This window comes from Panthera pardus, unplaced genomic scaffold (assembly GCF_024362965.1).
Source record: "Panthera pardus isolate Hobbes unplaced genomic scaffold, ASM2436296v1 HiC_scaffold_8, whole genome shotgun sequence".
Classification (NCBI taxonomy): Eukaryota; Metazoa; Chordata; class Mammalia; order Carnivora; family Felidae; genus Panthera; species Panthera pardus.
The window spans coordinates 153,064,556-153,078,454 of NW_026527013.1; the positions used below are offsets into that span (position 1 = coordinate 153,064,556).

Here is a 13,899-nt window from a genome sequence, read left to right on the forward strand (position 1 = left end):
CTTAAGAGACACTTCTAAAATGGTTTCTCATTATTTGTAGAAAAATTTGAGGGTCGCCTGGGTGGCTCAGTTGGTTAAGTGTCCGACTTCGGTTCAGGTCGCGATCTCACACAGTTTATGAGTTCGAGCCCTGTGCCAGACTCTGTGCTGACAGCTCGGAGCCTGGAGCCTGCTTCGGACTGTACGTCTCCCTCTCTCTCTCTCCCCCTCCTCCCCTCACGCTCTGTCTCTCAAAAAATAAACATTGAAAACAATTTTTTTTTTTAATTTGAAAGGACACACTGCAACTCTAAGTATCAATAAATGTCATGGAATTCAAGAAATAAAGAAGCTTTCAGTAGCTCTTTCAATGAGCTTCTTGTAGCGGACCATATGAAATAGTTTTGTAGAAAGGCAGTAAAAGTATCATGTCTATAAGAAACTCTTCTCTCTCATCGGGACTACTGTTATCCCCTAGATGAACGTTTATCACCTGCCCCAACCTCATTTCCTAGCATAATTACCTCCTCCTCCCACTGCACAGCCTAATTACCAGCCAAGCTGAACCTCCTTGGGCTGTCTGACCTCTCCACCTGTGCTCACACCCTCCACCATGAGGACACTTTCTTCCATCTCCAGACGACAGCCTTCTTGAGTATGTCAGTCCAATTCACATCCTTCCAAACCCATCCCTCATCATCCCAGGGCCACCCTTCTAGAACTCTTCTTGAACAGCTTCAACCATTCTTATCACAGCCACCAAGAAAACACGGCTCGTGTCCACCCTGCTAGAATCTAAGCTCCTTGAAGGTCAGAACCACGTCATTCATCTAGATAACCCTTAAACCTTCTAAAGACACCTCACGCATGCTGAGTGCTCAAAATTATTTGTCACGTGAATTCACAAATACTTCCTTGTTTGGGAGAGGGAGGGAGTTAGGAGAGCACAGGCTTCAGCTGCTCCCACCATCTCAGAGGATGGGGTCTCCGCCATGATGAGCAGAGGATACATGGTTCACCTCACTGACGTGATCTCCTCCTTCCTCACCCCACCTTTCCCTGTTCTCTACGATTTCGTGCGACTACAGCAGTGGGGCAGATGCGGGGGAAGCGTCTGCTTGAAGCTAATCACTCAGGCTGTGGACAAGGGGCAGAGATAAAAGTCTGTGGACCGAGATCAGCGGACACGGGGCCGCTCTCTGTTTCATTCTTGGATTGTCAGGATCCAAATGACATTTCCAGGAACATGTAAGAGCACAGCGGCCCCCTTAAGGAAGAGAATAATAAATGAGGAAGAAATTACAGCGGCTGCCCTTACACATTTGCCCAACTAACTGCTCGACCCACACCTGAAGGTTTTTGTTTTCACGACACCAACTACGCGTGCACTGGGTTATGAGTTCCAAAGACAAAGATCCTAGCAGATGTTTCTATGGTCGTTTAAATCTTTTATTTTTCTTACTGCTACTATTAACGAACATGCAGTACTCTGTGGGTGTTTCTTACGTGCCAAACGCTAGGTTAAGTATTTTATATGCAGTGATGCATTTAAATCTTTAATAACCCAATGCAGTACGTGCCATGATCGTCCTCGTTTAATAGTGGAGGAAACCGAGGTGTAGAGAGACTCGTTAAGTGTCCAGAGAACTCACAGGAGAAAGGCGAAGGAGTGAGGGCTACTGCCCAAGAGCTCTCCGGGCCCGAAGCCTGTGCTCTTTCCCAGGATGCCGTGTCTTGGAACATTCCATCCAAGCACCGAAGAGAGATCGCCCCGACCAAGAGAAGTGACCTGAAACAGGGCCTTACCGGTTGTGATCAGATAGGCATCAGGAACCGTAATATCACACACATACGGCGGCTTGGTGGTGACCAGTGCTGGACTATGAACCGCTGCTTCAGAAGTGGAGGTGGGCACGGGATGAAGGGATGGTGGGGGGTGCACAGAGCTGCTCTCGTGGGGATTCCGACTCGCGGTTCTGCTGCTCAGGGTGCTGCCGTCCACGGTATCCCCAGGGGCAGCACCGGCAGTGGGGGTGCTCGGATCAGTGGAGGCGAGCACTGGCAAGTCTGTGGGTGTGAACGACGGGCCCACGGGGACTGGCTCTGTTGGAAGAGGTGAGGGGCTCGCCTCAGAAACAAATGAGGAGGCTGACGACAGGTACACATCGGTGACCGGGAGCGTAGTGCCGGGAATGACTTTGGAGAAAGAGGGGAAGACCGACGTGTGGCCGTCCGAAGCACTGACACCGTCGCTGGAAGGTAGCGGGGTTGGAAAGAGGGAAGACTCCACGACAACGGGGGTTGTACGAGAAGCAGTCAGAGGTGATGCGGAGTGAGTCCCAACAGTCAAAATGTCAAGGGTGGGCTCAGAACTGGAGGGCACCAGGGTGGTGACCGCCGATTCATGGGCAATGAGTGACCACTCAAGATAGGAGGTAGTTTCAGTGAGGGCTGAGGTAAAATGAGCTTCGGGACCGGTCAGCGAAACCGTGGACGCCTCAGAGACCTTGAGAGAACCCGAAGGGAAGCTGGAGAGTAGGGGCATTTCAGAGTAACCAGGAAGAAAAGTGAATGTATTTGAAAGGAGGTCTGAACTTGGCCAGAGCCGCGAAAATTCAGAGCTCGTGGGATTAGGAACGGAAAGCGGAGGGGCCTCCAAATCGACAGAGTCGGACAACGGGAGTGTCTCAACCAAGGAAGAAAACGCCTGAGCAATGAAGGCCGACGCATCACTCGATGTCCCTGAAGACGGAGAGGCAAGTGTTTCTGAAGATGGGGACACCCAACTGCTGGGTTCCAGGGGTGGAGTTGAGAAAAAACTGGATGCGGAATCCAGACCGAGGCCGGTGGCATGTTGGGAAGAGCTGCCGGGCTCCCAGTCGAGGGAGAGTGAAGGCTCTACTGACGATCCCAGAGTAGAAGACATAAAAGGACCTTGGTCTGCGCTAGCGGGCGACGGCGTGTTTGGGTTTGCTGTGCCCGAGTCAGGGAGCACACTGCCGAGGAGCGAGGGAAACACGGCTGTCACGCCGGACGGCGTTCCCGGGCTTTCGGGGACAGAGGAGGAGCCCAGAGGGGCAGTATCGGGTGACAGTGGCACAGAGAGGCGGCCGCGGGAAGGATCCGCTTGAGTGGTCCCAACGCTCCCCGTACCCACGTCGGCCGAAAGACCGACGCTGGCTCCTGAGACGCCCGCGGATGGAGAAGAAAGCGGAATGACCGGTCGCGAGGGGAAAAGTGTATTAAATTCCTGGGGATCGTCTTCAAATTCAGGGAAGTCCGCTACGCTGCTGCTCGGCGGAGAGAGGCTGCTCACTCCCAGCGTGGTCACCGTCAGGGCACCATCCCCTGATCCGACGTCTTTCTCCACCACGCTCGCTGACGCAACGTGCCGAGGCGACGCCACGGCGCAGGACACGCACCACGTGTACGGCCTGAACGAAGCCGCCGGGCTCGGGACGTGAGTGTCGTCCACGGGCCTCGGGACCCCTGACTCGCCAGGCAACCCTGACGCTTCCCTGGCGCTGCCGGGAAGAAAGGGGTTATGAGAAACATCCGCTGGCCGAGTAGAAAAGGACACAAGCGCGAGAGATGAGAACAAAGCCGACTTTGTACGGCCGCGGCCACAGGCAAGGGCTGTCTGTGCCAGACTCGCAGCGGGGTCTGTTCTGGGGAAGATGGTTTCTTCTAGACTGCGACTCAGAGCCGTGGGCATGTCGGGGTATGTGTCCGTGCCTGTGGCCAGAACATCCTCCGGAGGTGGGGAGACCTCGTCCCAGGAGGGAAAAGCCTGTGGAGGGATGCCACTGCCTGACAGGGGAGGCTGTGCGGCCAGAGAGCCAGAAGGAAGGGTTTCTCCATCCTCTGTTCCTGAAGCCGCGATCTCCGGCAAAGTCCTGCTTGCTGAGTGCCCGTAAGTGTCAGTAGGATAAAGCACCAAATTCCTACTGGGACGCGGCAGTATGCCCTCAGAAGTGGAAAAGGCTGACCAAAAAGCACTGAAATGACTGGCGGCTTCGGCATACGTTGTTGGCTGTGGCACTGTGTTTTGCCAGGCTGACGTCATTTGCTCATCCTGGAAAGAAATAATGGGCAAAGAGGGAGTCAGCACTGGCGGGCTGACCGGGAGATGCTGGAGCGGAGAAACCGCGCGCGAAGTGGCCCAGGGAGTTTCCGGCAAAAAGTTATCCATTTCATCATCATCTCTGACCACCTCACTGCTCGTCATCGACACATAATTGGCCACAAGGATGCTGTGATCTGCCATACTTTGGGTCAGTGTTCCTGGGTTTAAAAAGACTGTATCAAAAATAGTGGCAGATGGAGATGACGTGACCTGGAGAGAAGGGCTTTGCTGGGACCCTGGAGCAGTTTCTGTTAAGGCCACATGTGCAGTGCTGTGCACGGTGCTTTTCTTCATCGTGAGCTCCATGGAGGATAAAGAGAGGTTGTGCTGTTCCAGAAAGAGCTCATCTACAGAGAGAATAAAAGCTGGGTTAGTTGCAATCAAAGCCATACTGCTAACGCTTTGTTTCAGATGTAAGAATTTATTCATTGAACAAATATCCACTCGACTACGAATATGTGCAATTCACAGTTGGAAGTAAAACAGCTAATTGGGAGCCAGAAATTGCCAGAACAACCGTCAGGGTAATATCCACAAATATTCATCAATGTGAGCACCACCTTCACCTCAGCTTGTGTGGAAGCAGATCCTGCCATTTTTTCTCTTACTTTCAAACGACACCACAGAATACCGGAAATGGAGGAGGTCTTAGGAGGCTGTGTGGTCCATTCTGTCTCATTTATCACACAAGAAAGAGAGATGAGAGAAAGTAACTAAATCAATTACATGACCACCCAGACAGAGGTGGAGTGAGAACCTCAAGAGAAGCCTGCCTTGAATTCCAAGCCCACATTCCTTCTCTTCCACAAGAGCCGGCTCTCAAGAGAAATGAACACGAGAACCCTGACAGCATCACTCTCTACACAGGTAAGAGAGTTCAAAAGATCCTAGTTTAGGGCCACCCATACCAAGGCCCCAGACTCCCTCCAGGCTCGGCTCCCATCATTCCCTGTTCCACTCTCACACCTTCCTGACTACGCTCTGGCCCATCCAAACTCCCTCTGGCTTAGGGATTCTGCACATTCTTGTCCCTCTGCCTGGGATACCCTTCCCCGGCTCTCCACCGGGATTATTCCTACTGGCCCTGCAGATGCAACACAGATACCGCCTCCTCCTTCAATGCTCTAAAGTGGAGTGAGTGCCTCTCCCAAGGCTTCCTACCTGTCGTATCCCTTAGCAGGCCTCACTGAAATTAACGGTCTGCTCATTACACTGCGAGCTTCCTGAAGACAAGGACAGTTGATCTGCCTTCCCAGTGCCTAGCACAGTGACTGACATATAGTCAGAGCTCAATACATGTGTGCTAAATGAATGAATGCAGGAAGGAAGGAAGGAAGGAAGGAAGGAAGGAAGGAAGGAAGGAAGGAAGGAAGGAAGGGTGTCTGAGAACCAAGTTCTGTTATGTGCCCACAACATCCTATCTTCCTCTCAAAACTTTCGTATTCTTTACCCTTGTGACAGCTGTCTTGATCATGGACGTAGCTGAGGTGTCTCCACCTATAATTTGGATACAGAGAGGCAGGATATGTACTGGCCCAGGCCCCTAATGAAGGCCAAGAGCACATGGTATGTCCACTGAAGCACAGGCTGAGGACTGAGCAGCTATCATGACCCATAACAAGACCCTCCTCTTGCTTGTCCAAACAGTCTATCAGAACGTGAGTGTGTGAATCGTTTAGAGACAATCTTGAACTTGACCTTTTTATTTTATTTCTTGAAGTAAATTGTTTCTGTTCTATTCCTGGCACTAGGGCAGACTGGAGATCTCGATGTCTTCTCACATCATAACGCTGAATTATGCTTACTAAATGTCCGAAAACATCTTTTTACGTGACTAGATGAGCCTGCAAGGCGATAAGGGACGTGTGCCATACACAGGAACAAAGGAGGAGCTGGAGTAGTCATCAAGCACTGCAGTCACTGGAGAGAGGGACACTGGACCAGAGAGCCTCAGATAGAGGGACACTTAGAACACGGGGGAATAAGGGACGAGTGTTGGGTCTGAACAGGTAAAAAACACAAACGAAGACCATCTCCAAAAAGGTGAGACCTGAGAAGGACCATACTCTCCGGGCAAGAGTGAATTAGGAAGAAAAACAGCCACCTCTCCGAGAACAGTAAGAAAAAATATCTGTCTCAACCTTGACTTTATGTAGATATTTTATAAAATGTCCTCCCAACTTTGGAATCTTTATTACTTGCGTGGTCCTAAAAATTGTATGTTTAGAATCATGACTCTCCAACGCCTATCAGAGGTTAACATAAATCATCTCTAGAAGAACACTCACAGAGCAGGCATCAAAGTATTCGTGCAGCTAGAGTTCCAATAAATATGAGTGCTACATTTAAAATTACAAAACATGTATAGAAATAAGGTACTATGAAAAAAGGTCAAGAGAAGCCCACAGAAATAGTGTTGGAGCTGTAAAGACTTTAGATACTGGAATGTGGGATACGTTTTTTAAAGTATGTTTAATCCACTTAAAATAGTAAAGAGGAGACTGAAAACATGAGTAAGGAGCAAGAGACTGTAAAAATGGCCAGAAAGATTTGAAAAATAATTAAAAGAATACTTAGAAATGAAAAAACAAAGAGACACCGGCTGACTGAGTCAGAGGAGCATGCAACTCCTGATCTCAGGGTCGAGAGCTCAAGCCCCACGCTGGGTATAGAGATTAAACAAATTTAAAAATTTTAATAGTTAAAATTTTGAAACTCAATATGCAATATACAAAATAGCAATTTAGAGGGGACCCTAGGTGGCCTAGTTGGTTGAGTATCTGACTTTGGCTCAGGTCACAATCTCACAGTTTGTGATTCTGAGCCCTGCATTGTGCTGTCAGCAGAGAGCCTGCTTTGGGTTCTCTCTCTCTCTCTCTCTCTCTCTCTCTCTCTCTCTCCCTCCCTCCCTCCCTTTCACTCTCTCTCTCTTTCACTCCCCACTCACACTCTCTCTCTCCGAAGTAAATAAACATTAATTTTTTTTTTTTTTACATAGCAATTTAGATATAGCTAAAGAGAGATTTAGTGAACTGGAAGATAGATCTGAAAACTATGCAGAAGGAAGTACAGAGAAACAGAAAGGTGAGAAATATAAAAAAGAGAAGTTAAGAAGTATGGAAGATAGAATGACACAGTCCAACATACATTTGATCCAAGTTTTTAAAAGAAATAATAGAGGGAGATGGGTAGAGACAGTATTTGAAGAAACAGTGCTAAAAACTGTCCAAAATTAGTAAGAGACATGAATCCTTCAAGAAAACCAAGAAATTCCAAGTCAGGTGAATTTTGTAAAAATTCACACCTACACACATGATGACACCACAGAACACCAAAGACAGAGAGAAACTGTAAATGAACCAGAGAAAAATACTGGCAATTACACCATCAGGTAACCCCTTCAGAGAACTAGGAGCCAAGTGATAATGAGGAAAATCTTGAAAGTGCAAAGAGAAAATATCCGACATCTTAGATTTGAATAACTACTACTTTCTATTTGTTAAATTAGGGACATTTTCAGATAAACCAAAAGTGGTAATACCAACAGAAGACCTTCAGTAGAGGAACCTCCCTAAACAAGGATATACTTCCAGGGGAAAGGTAATTATCCCAGACGGAAGATCTGAGAAGAAAGAACAGAGGACAAATAAATGATAAAGATATGGCTAAATCTAAACAAATACTGGTGGTATAAATGGACAACATTACTACTATGTAATTTGTGAGGTTAAAAAACATGTACTACAGAATTAAAATAGTTTATTACAATCACACAGAAGCTGAGAGAGGGCATTCAGAGATATCTGTGACTCATCGGCAGAAATGGAAATCAAGACTAAGACAAAATTCTGTGAACAGATTTTGTGCGTAGTCACTAAAATTAGTAAATGATATTTAGTCATCTATTTATTTAGATAAAATATTTCTAGCTGGCTCCACCAGCATGTGAATGTCACAAACGTACACCAGATATAAGCTGCTTAAAGGGTCACACTCCTTTCTATGTAATGTGACTTTTAAAAATGTGACTATTCAGCACTCTCAACAATAGCCTAATTATGGAAAGAGCCTAAATGTCCATCAACTGACAAATGGATAAAGAAATTGTGGTTTATATACACAATGGAGTACTACGTGGCAATGAGAAAGAATGAAATATGGCCCTTTGTAGCAACGTGGATGGAACTGGAGAGTGTTATGCTAAACGAAATAAGTCATACAGAGAAAGATACCATATGTTTTCACTCTTAGGTGGATCCTGAGAAACTTAACAGAAGTCCATGGGGGAGGGGAAGAAAAACAAAAAAAAGAGGTTAGAGAGGGAGAGAGCCAAAGCATAAGAGACTCTTAAAAACTGAGAACAAGCTGAGGGTTGATGGGAGGTGAGAGGGAGAGGAGGGTGGGTGATAGGTATTGAGGAGGGCACCTTTTGGGATGAGCACTGGGTGTTGTATGGAAACCAGTTTGACAATAAATTTCATATTTAAAAAAATTAAAATTAAATTAAAATAAAATAAAATAAAATAAAATAAAATAAAATAAAATAAAATAAAATAAAATAAAATAAAATAAAATAAAAAATGAGACTATCGTTTATTAGGGGCTCCTGGGTGGCTCAGCTGGTTGAGCGTCCGACTTCAGCTCGGGTCATGATCTCACGGTTCATGGATTCAAGCCCCGAGTCGGGCTCTGTGCTTATGGCTCAGAGCTTCAGATTCTGTGTCTCCCTCTCTCTCTGCTCCTTCCCCACTCATGCTCTCTCTCAAAAAATAAATGTTAAAAAAAATTTTAATAAATAAACAATAAAAAATAATAAATCATACAATAAAAAATAATATTAGAGATTTCAATACTGTTAGGCATTTGTTGTCTTCGTTACAACCTGGCTCTAGGATTTCTTGTCTATGCACTTTTACTATTTACCTATCCCATTCCAAGCATGGGTAAAAGTAATCCTGGTACTTCCCACAACTCTGTTGAAGTAAGTAGAGGCTGTTACTTTTCCACAATAAAGGTTAAATGGTTATAAATCTAAGAAGGAATAAAATCAACATTCTATCCAACTACGAAGCACATAGATATTAAGGTTTTTCTAAGGACAGACCATTTTATGTGCTTTAAAACTCTGCTATGATTTATTTTGAAATATAAGATCTGAATAGACAGCAAGATCCCTTTTAAAATGAATCAGAAACATGTTTGAAAATACACTAGCGAGGATAAAACAGTAACAAAAAGGGGTGCCTGCGTGTCTCGGTGAGTTGAGCACCTGACTCTTGATTTCAGTTCAGGTCATGATCTCACAGTTCACGAGACAGAGCCCTGAGTCAGGATCTTTGCTTTCAGCACAGAGCCCGCTTGAGATTCTCTCCTTCTCTCCCTTTCTCTTTCTGTCCCTCCCCTGCTTGTATGTGTGCTCTCTCCCTCTTTCTCAAAATAAAAAATTAAAAAAAAAAAAAAAGTGAAGAAAAACAACATTTTGTGGCTAATTTATGAGCCCAAGTATCCGATGTAAATTAGAATTCCATCAACTCTACTTACAAAGGACACAGAAGAGGGAAAGCAAAGCGGTCAAAAAGATGAAAAATTCACCAGATAGTAAAAAAGAGGAACAAACACTTCTAAGAAATGTGACGTGTGCCAAGCTCTCTTCTTTTTGGCCAAGCCCCAGGAGAGGAGAAGCCGGCTCTGAAAGAGACAGCAGCTGAAATGCCACGGGAATTACTTCTATGGTTAATTCAGGAAGAGGTTAGAAAACCCAAGCGAGGCTCTCCCAGCAGAAAAGGCTTCACAGACTCGAATTTCAAGCCCCGGAGATCAATTTTCAAGCTCTAAAGCGTTAGTTCACCAGAGTGCAAGGCTGTCTCTGTGATGACAGAGAGAAAGGAAGGGGCTGGGGAAACACCAGTGCTCCTCACTCGTCACGCACCCAAATGACGTGGGGGTCTTGTTAAGATGCGGGCACCATCCAGCGTTAAGATGCGGGCTGGGGCGGACGCTGAGCTTCCGTGTGGCTCTCAGGTGGTGCCAGGTCTGCAACCACACTGAACAGCCGGTGTCGAGACACCTTCTGCCACGGAGACCACACAACACATACCTACTAGGTGCCTACCTTGTGCCTCACTCAACCTGGGCTGGGATCTCACCGTGCTGTAGGTAACAAGAGTAGGGACTGCCCTAGTGCCAGTGCTGAGTCATGGTGCTTAAAAATTCACAAGGCGGGGCGCCTGGATGGCTCAGTCAGGTAAGTCTCTCACTTCGGCTCAAGTCATGATCTTCTAGTTCATGGGTTCGAGCCCCACATCGGGCTCTGTGCTGACGGATCGGAGCCTGGAGCCTACTTCGGATTCTGTGTCTCCCTCTATCTCTGCCCCTCTCCTGCTCTCTCTCTCAAAAATAAGCATTAAAAAAATTTTCTTTTAATTCACAAGGCAAACCCACAGAATGCACAACAGCAAGAGCGAACCCTAAGGTAAACTCTGGACTGTGACAAATGATTTGTCAATGTAGGTTCATGAATTGTAACAAAGGTGTCATTCGGTGGGGACGCTGATAACGGGGGAGGCTATGCATGTGTGGGGACAGGGGACATATGGGAAATTACACCTTCTGCTCAATTTTCCTGTTCAGTGAACCTAAAACTGCTCTTTGAAAATACAAAATCTTTTGAAAAAACATATTTATGAAGCTCTTAAAAAACTTTTGTAGAAATCCATGAGGGAGATGCCCATCTCTAGGAACTTGATGGTCTTACACAAGCAAGATAATTTGGTGGGTTTTTTGTTTTTTCTTTTTTTTTTTTTTTCAACTTTTTTTTTTTATTTATTTTTGGGACAGAGAGAGACAGAGCATGAACGGGGGAGGGTCAGAGAGAGAGGGAGACACAGAATCGGAAACAGGCTCCAGGCCCCGAGCCATCAGCCCAGAGCCTGACGCAGGGCTCGAACTCACGGACCGCGAGATCATGACCTGGCTGAAGTCGGACGCTCAACCGACTGCGCCACCCAGGCGCCCCATGTTTTTTCTTTTTAATCACATTGTTCTATCTGGAAATCATCTCCCAAATATGATAGTCGATCATGAAGTCATGGACTTTCTAACCTGAATGGATCGTTAAGACCTTAGCCAATCCGATCATGTTGCAGAGGAGGCTCAGAGTTTAAGCTGACTTGCTTAAAATAGCACCCGGGCCGTACGGCAGCCTAGAAAGGCAGGTTCATAAATTCTCAGTGACTGAATACTCCTCAACTGCCACAGCACATTCAGTCAAATCAGTCCGTTTAATTACAATTACTAGTGAGGAAATGACACTGGAAAACACGCTAACTTCTATTATACTGGAAAGGAGCCGAAAGCACAGGCTAAATTCTGTGCTGCTGAAACCCATGCAGAGGCCTGCCTTTGGAGCTGTGAGGAGCCACCGTCCACCTGGGGACAGCTCTCAGGTACAGGCAAGGGTGTTACGAAAACAAAACACCCTCTGAGGGCTAGCCTGGGAAACCCAGTGACAAAAATCTCTGAAGAGCTTTAATCCAAACACTTGGGATCGATAACTTCTGCTTCTGTGTGAAACTGGGAAGTTTTCAAAACGTTGAGGAGTCATCTCAACTCTGTGTAGACATTCAGCCTACTACCAGACGAGAGCCCCCTGGAGTTTCCAAGAGTTTAACAAGAAAAGCAGATCATCTAACCACTACCCAATTTGGTCAATAGTTAGCAACTTTTATTCTTCGTGTAGTCCCCAGGTTGTCCTAATGATGATTTTAGTGCCATTATTAAAATCATCCTTCCCCCTTCCCACTCTTCTCCGTAGTTTAGAAAACAGGATCTTTCGGGGCGCCTGGGTGGCGCAGTCGGTTAAGCGTCCGACTTCAGCCAGGTCACGATCTCGCGGTCCGTGAGTTCGAGCCCCGCGTCAGGCTCTGGGCTGATGGCTCGGAGCCTGGAGCCTGTTTCCGATTCTGTGTCTCCCTCTCTCTCTGCCCCTCCCCTGTTCATGCTCTGTCTCTCTCTGTCCAAAAATAAATAAAAAACGTTGAAAAAAAAAATTTAAAAAAAAAAAAAAAAAAAAAAAAGAAAACAGGATCTTTCTTCACTTTCTTTCTCAGAACCCAACTGTACACGAATACCTTCTGCCAGATTACTCTCTCCTCCAACTGGTCCTGTTTTGTTTTGTTTTGTTTTTCATCAAATTATCAGGTAGATAAGAAATACTACTTATAAAAACATATTTGCCAGGTATACAGGTAATAGTACAAAGAAGACTTGAGATCCCATCACCTAGTTTAAGAAAAAAGATTACCCTTTCCCTCTGGCATCCCCTGGGGATCCCTCCCAACCCCTTCCCTTCCACTGAGTCACTCTTGAACTCTGCCTTTCTCACAGCCTTGCTTTTCTTTCTAGTCTTTTCACATGTGTGTATCCGTAAATAGAATATATTCTCCAGCTTTGAGCGTTTTCAAACTTTATCAAAATGGTGTTATATTGCATGTATTCTGCTACAACTTATTTTTCACTGCATATTTTTTTAGATTCATCCAAGTGTACTTTTTTCGCATGTAGTTATTATTCTCACTTCAACATGAATTCCATTGTACGGACATACTAAAATTTAACCACGTATTGTTGATGTACAGCTGGACCACTGTCAATTTTGTTATTACAAACTTTTTTTTAAGTTTATTTGAGAGAGAGAGAGAGTGTGTGTGTGTGTATACACGGGGGAGGCTGAGAGAGAGAAAGAGAAAGAGAGAGAGAGAGAAAGAGAAAGAGAGAGAGAGAGAGAGAGAGAGAGAGAGAATGAATCCCAAGCAGGCTCCATGCTGTCAGCGCAGACCTCAGTGTGGAGCTTGAACTCATAAAACTTGAGATCATGACCTGAGCCAAAAATCAAGAGTCAGATGCTCAACCAACTGAGCCACCCAGGTGCCCCTACAAACAATTCTGATATGAATTTTCTTACCCATCGTTTGGTACACAAATGTATACCTAAAGTATAGATGTTCATGTGAGTACGTGTGTGTACACGTATGTGTGTGAATAGGTATGCTTGTACGTGTGCACTTGCCTTTTGAGAATGTATATGCATGTGCACACGCATGTGTATGTGTATGGGTGTTGATGTGTTGTGTACATATGCACGCACGAGAATAGAACTACTGGGTCAGAGGAGATGTTCATCTGAAACTTTACTAAATGATGCCAAATAATCTTTCAAAGCAGTTGAATCAATTTATAATCCCACTCTTGATCCTGCAAATTCTTACTCATACTTAAACATTCCTGGCCATTCATGTTTTTACTAATCTGGCTGATGTGAAAGGTTTTAAGGTTTTAATTTGCATTTCCCTGATTACAACAGACATTGGTGTTGCCTCTTCTAGTGTCTTTTCAATTCTACTGCCCATTTTGCTATTGGGTTGCCTGTCTTTTCCTTTTTTTTTAACGTTGTATTTATTTTCGAAAGACAGAGACAGAGCACAAGCAGGGGAGGGGCAGAGAGAGAGGGAGACACAGAATCCAAAGCCTGGAGCAGGTCTTGAACCCACGAACGATGAGATCATGACCTGAGCCGAAGTCAGATGCTTAACCAACAGAGCCACCCAGGTGCCCCCTTCTCAGGCATTTTTAATACATTCCGAATACATAATACTATGTCAGTTATAACTTCTCCCAGTTTGTGGCTTGTTGACTGATTCTCTTTATGTGGCCTTTTGATGAACAGAAGTTCTCAATTTTAATATGGTCAAATTTACCAATCTTTTCTGTTACTGTTTGAGACGTGCATTGGTCTT

At 45.6% G+C, this 13,899-nt stretch overlaps 1 protein-coding gene across 1 annotated transcript in view; it reads right to left on the reverse strand.

Annotated features, from left to right (window-relative positions):
- KIAA1549 (KIAA1549 ortholog) overlaps positions 1–13,899 on the reverse strand; it is a 168,563-nt gene that overhangs the window by 88,139 nt on the left and 66,525 nt on the right. The window contains exon 5 of the mRNA XM_053896747.1: positions 1,786–4,452. Coding sequence (XP_053752722.1) covers positions 1,786–4,452 — 2,667 coding nt within the window. The remainder of the gene's footprint in view (positions 1–1,785; positions 4,453–13,899) is intronic.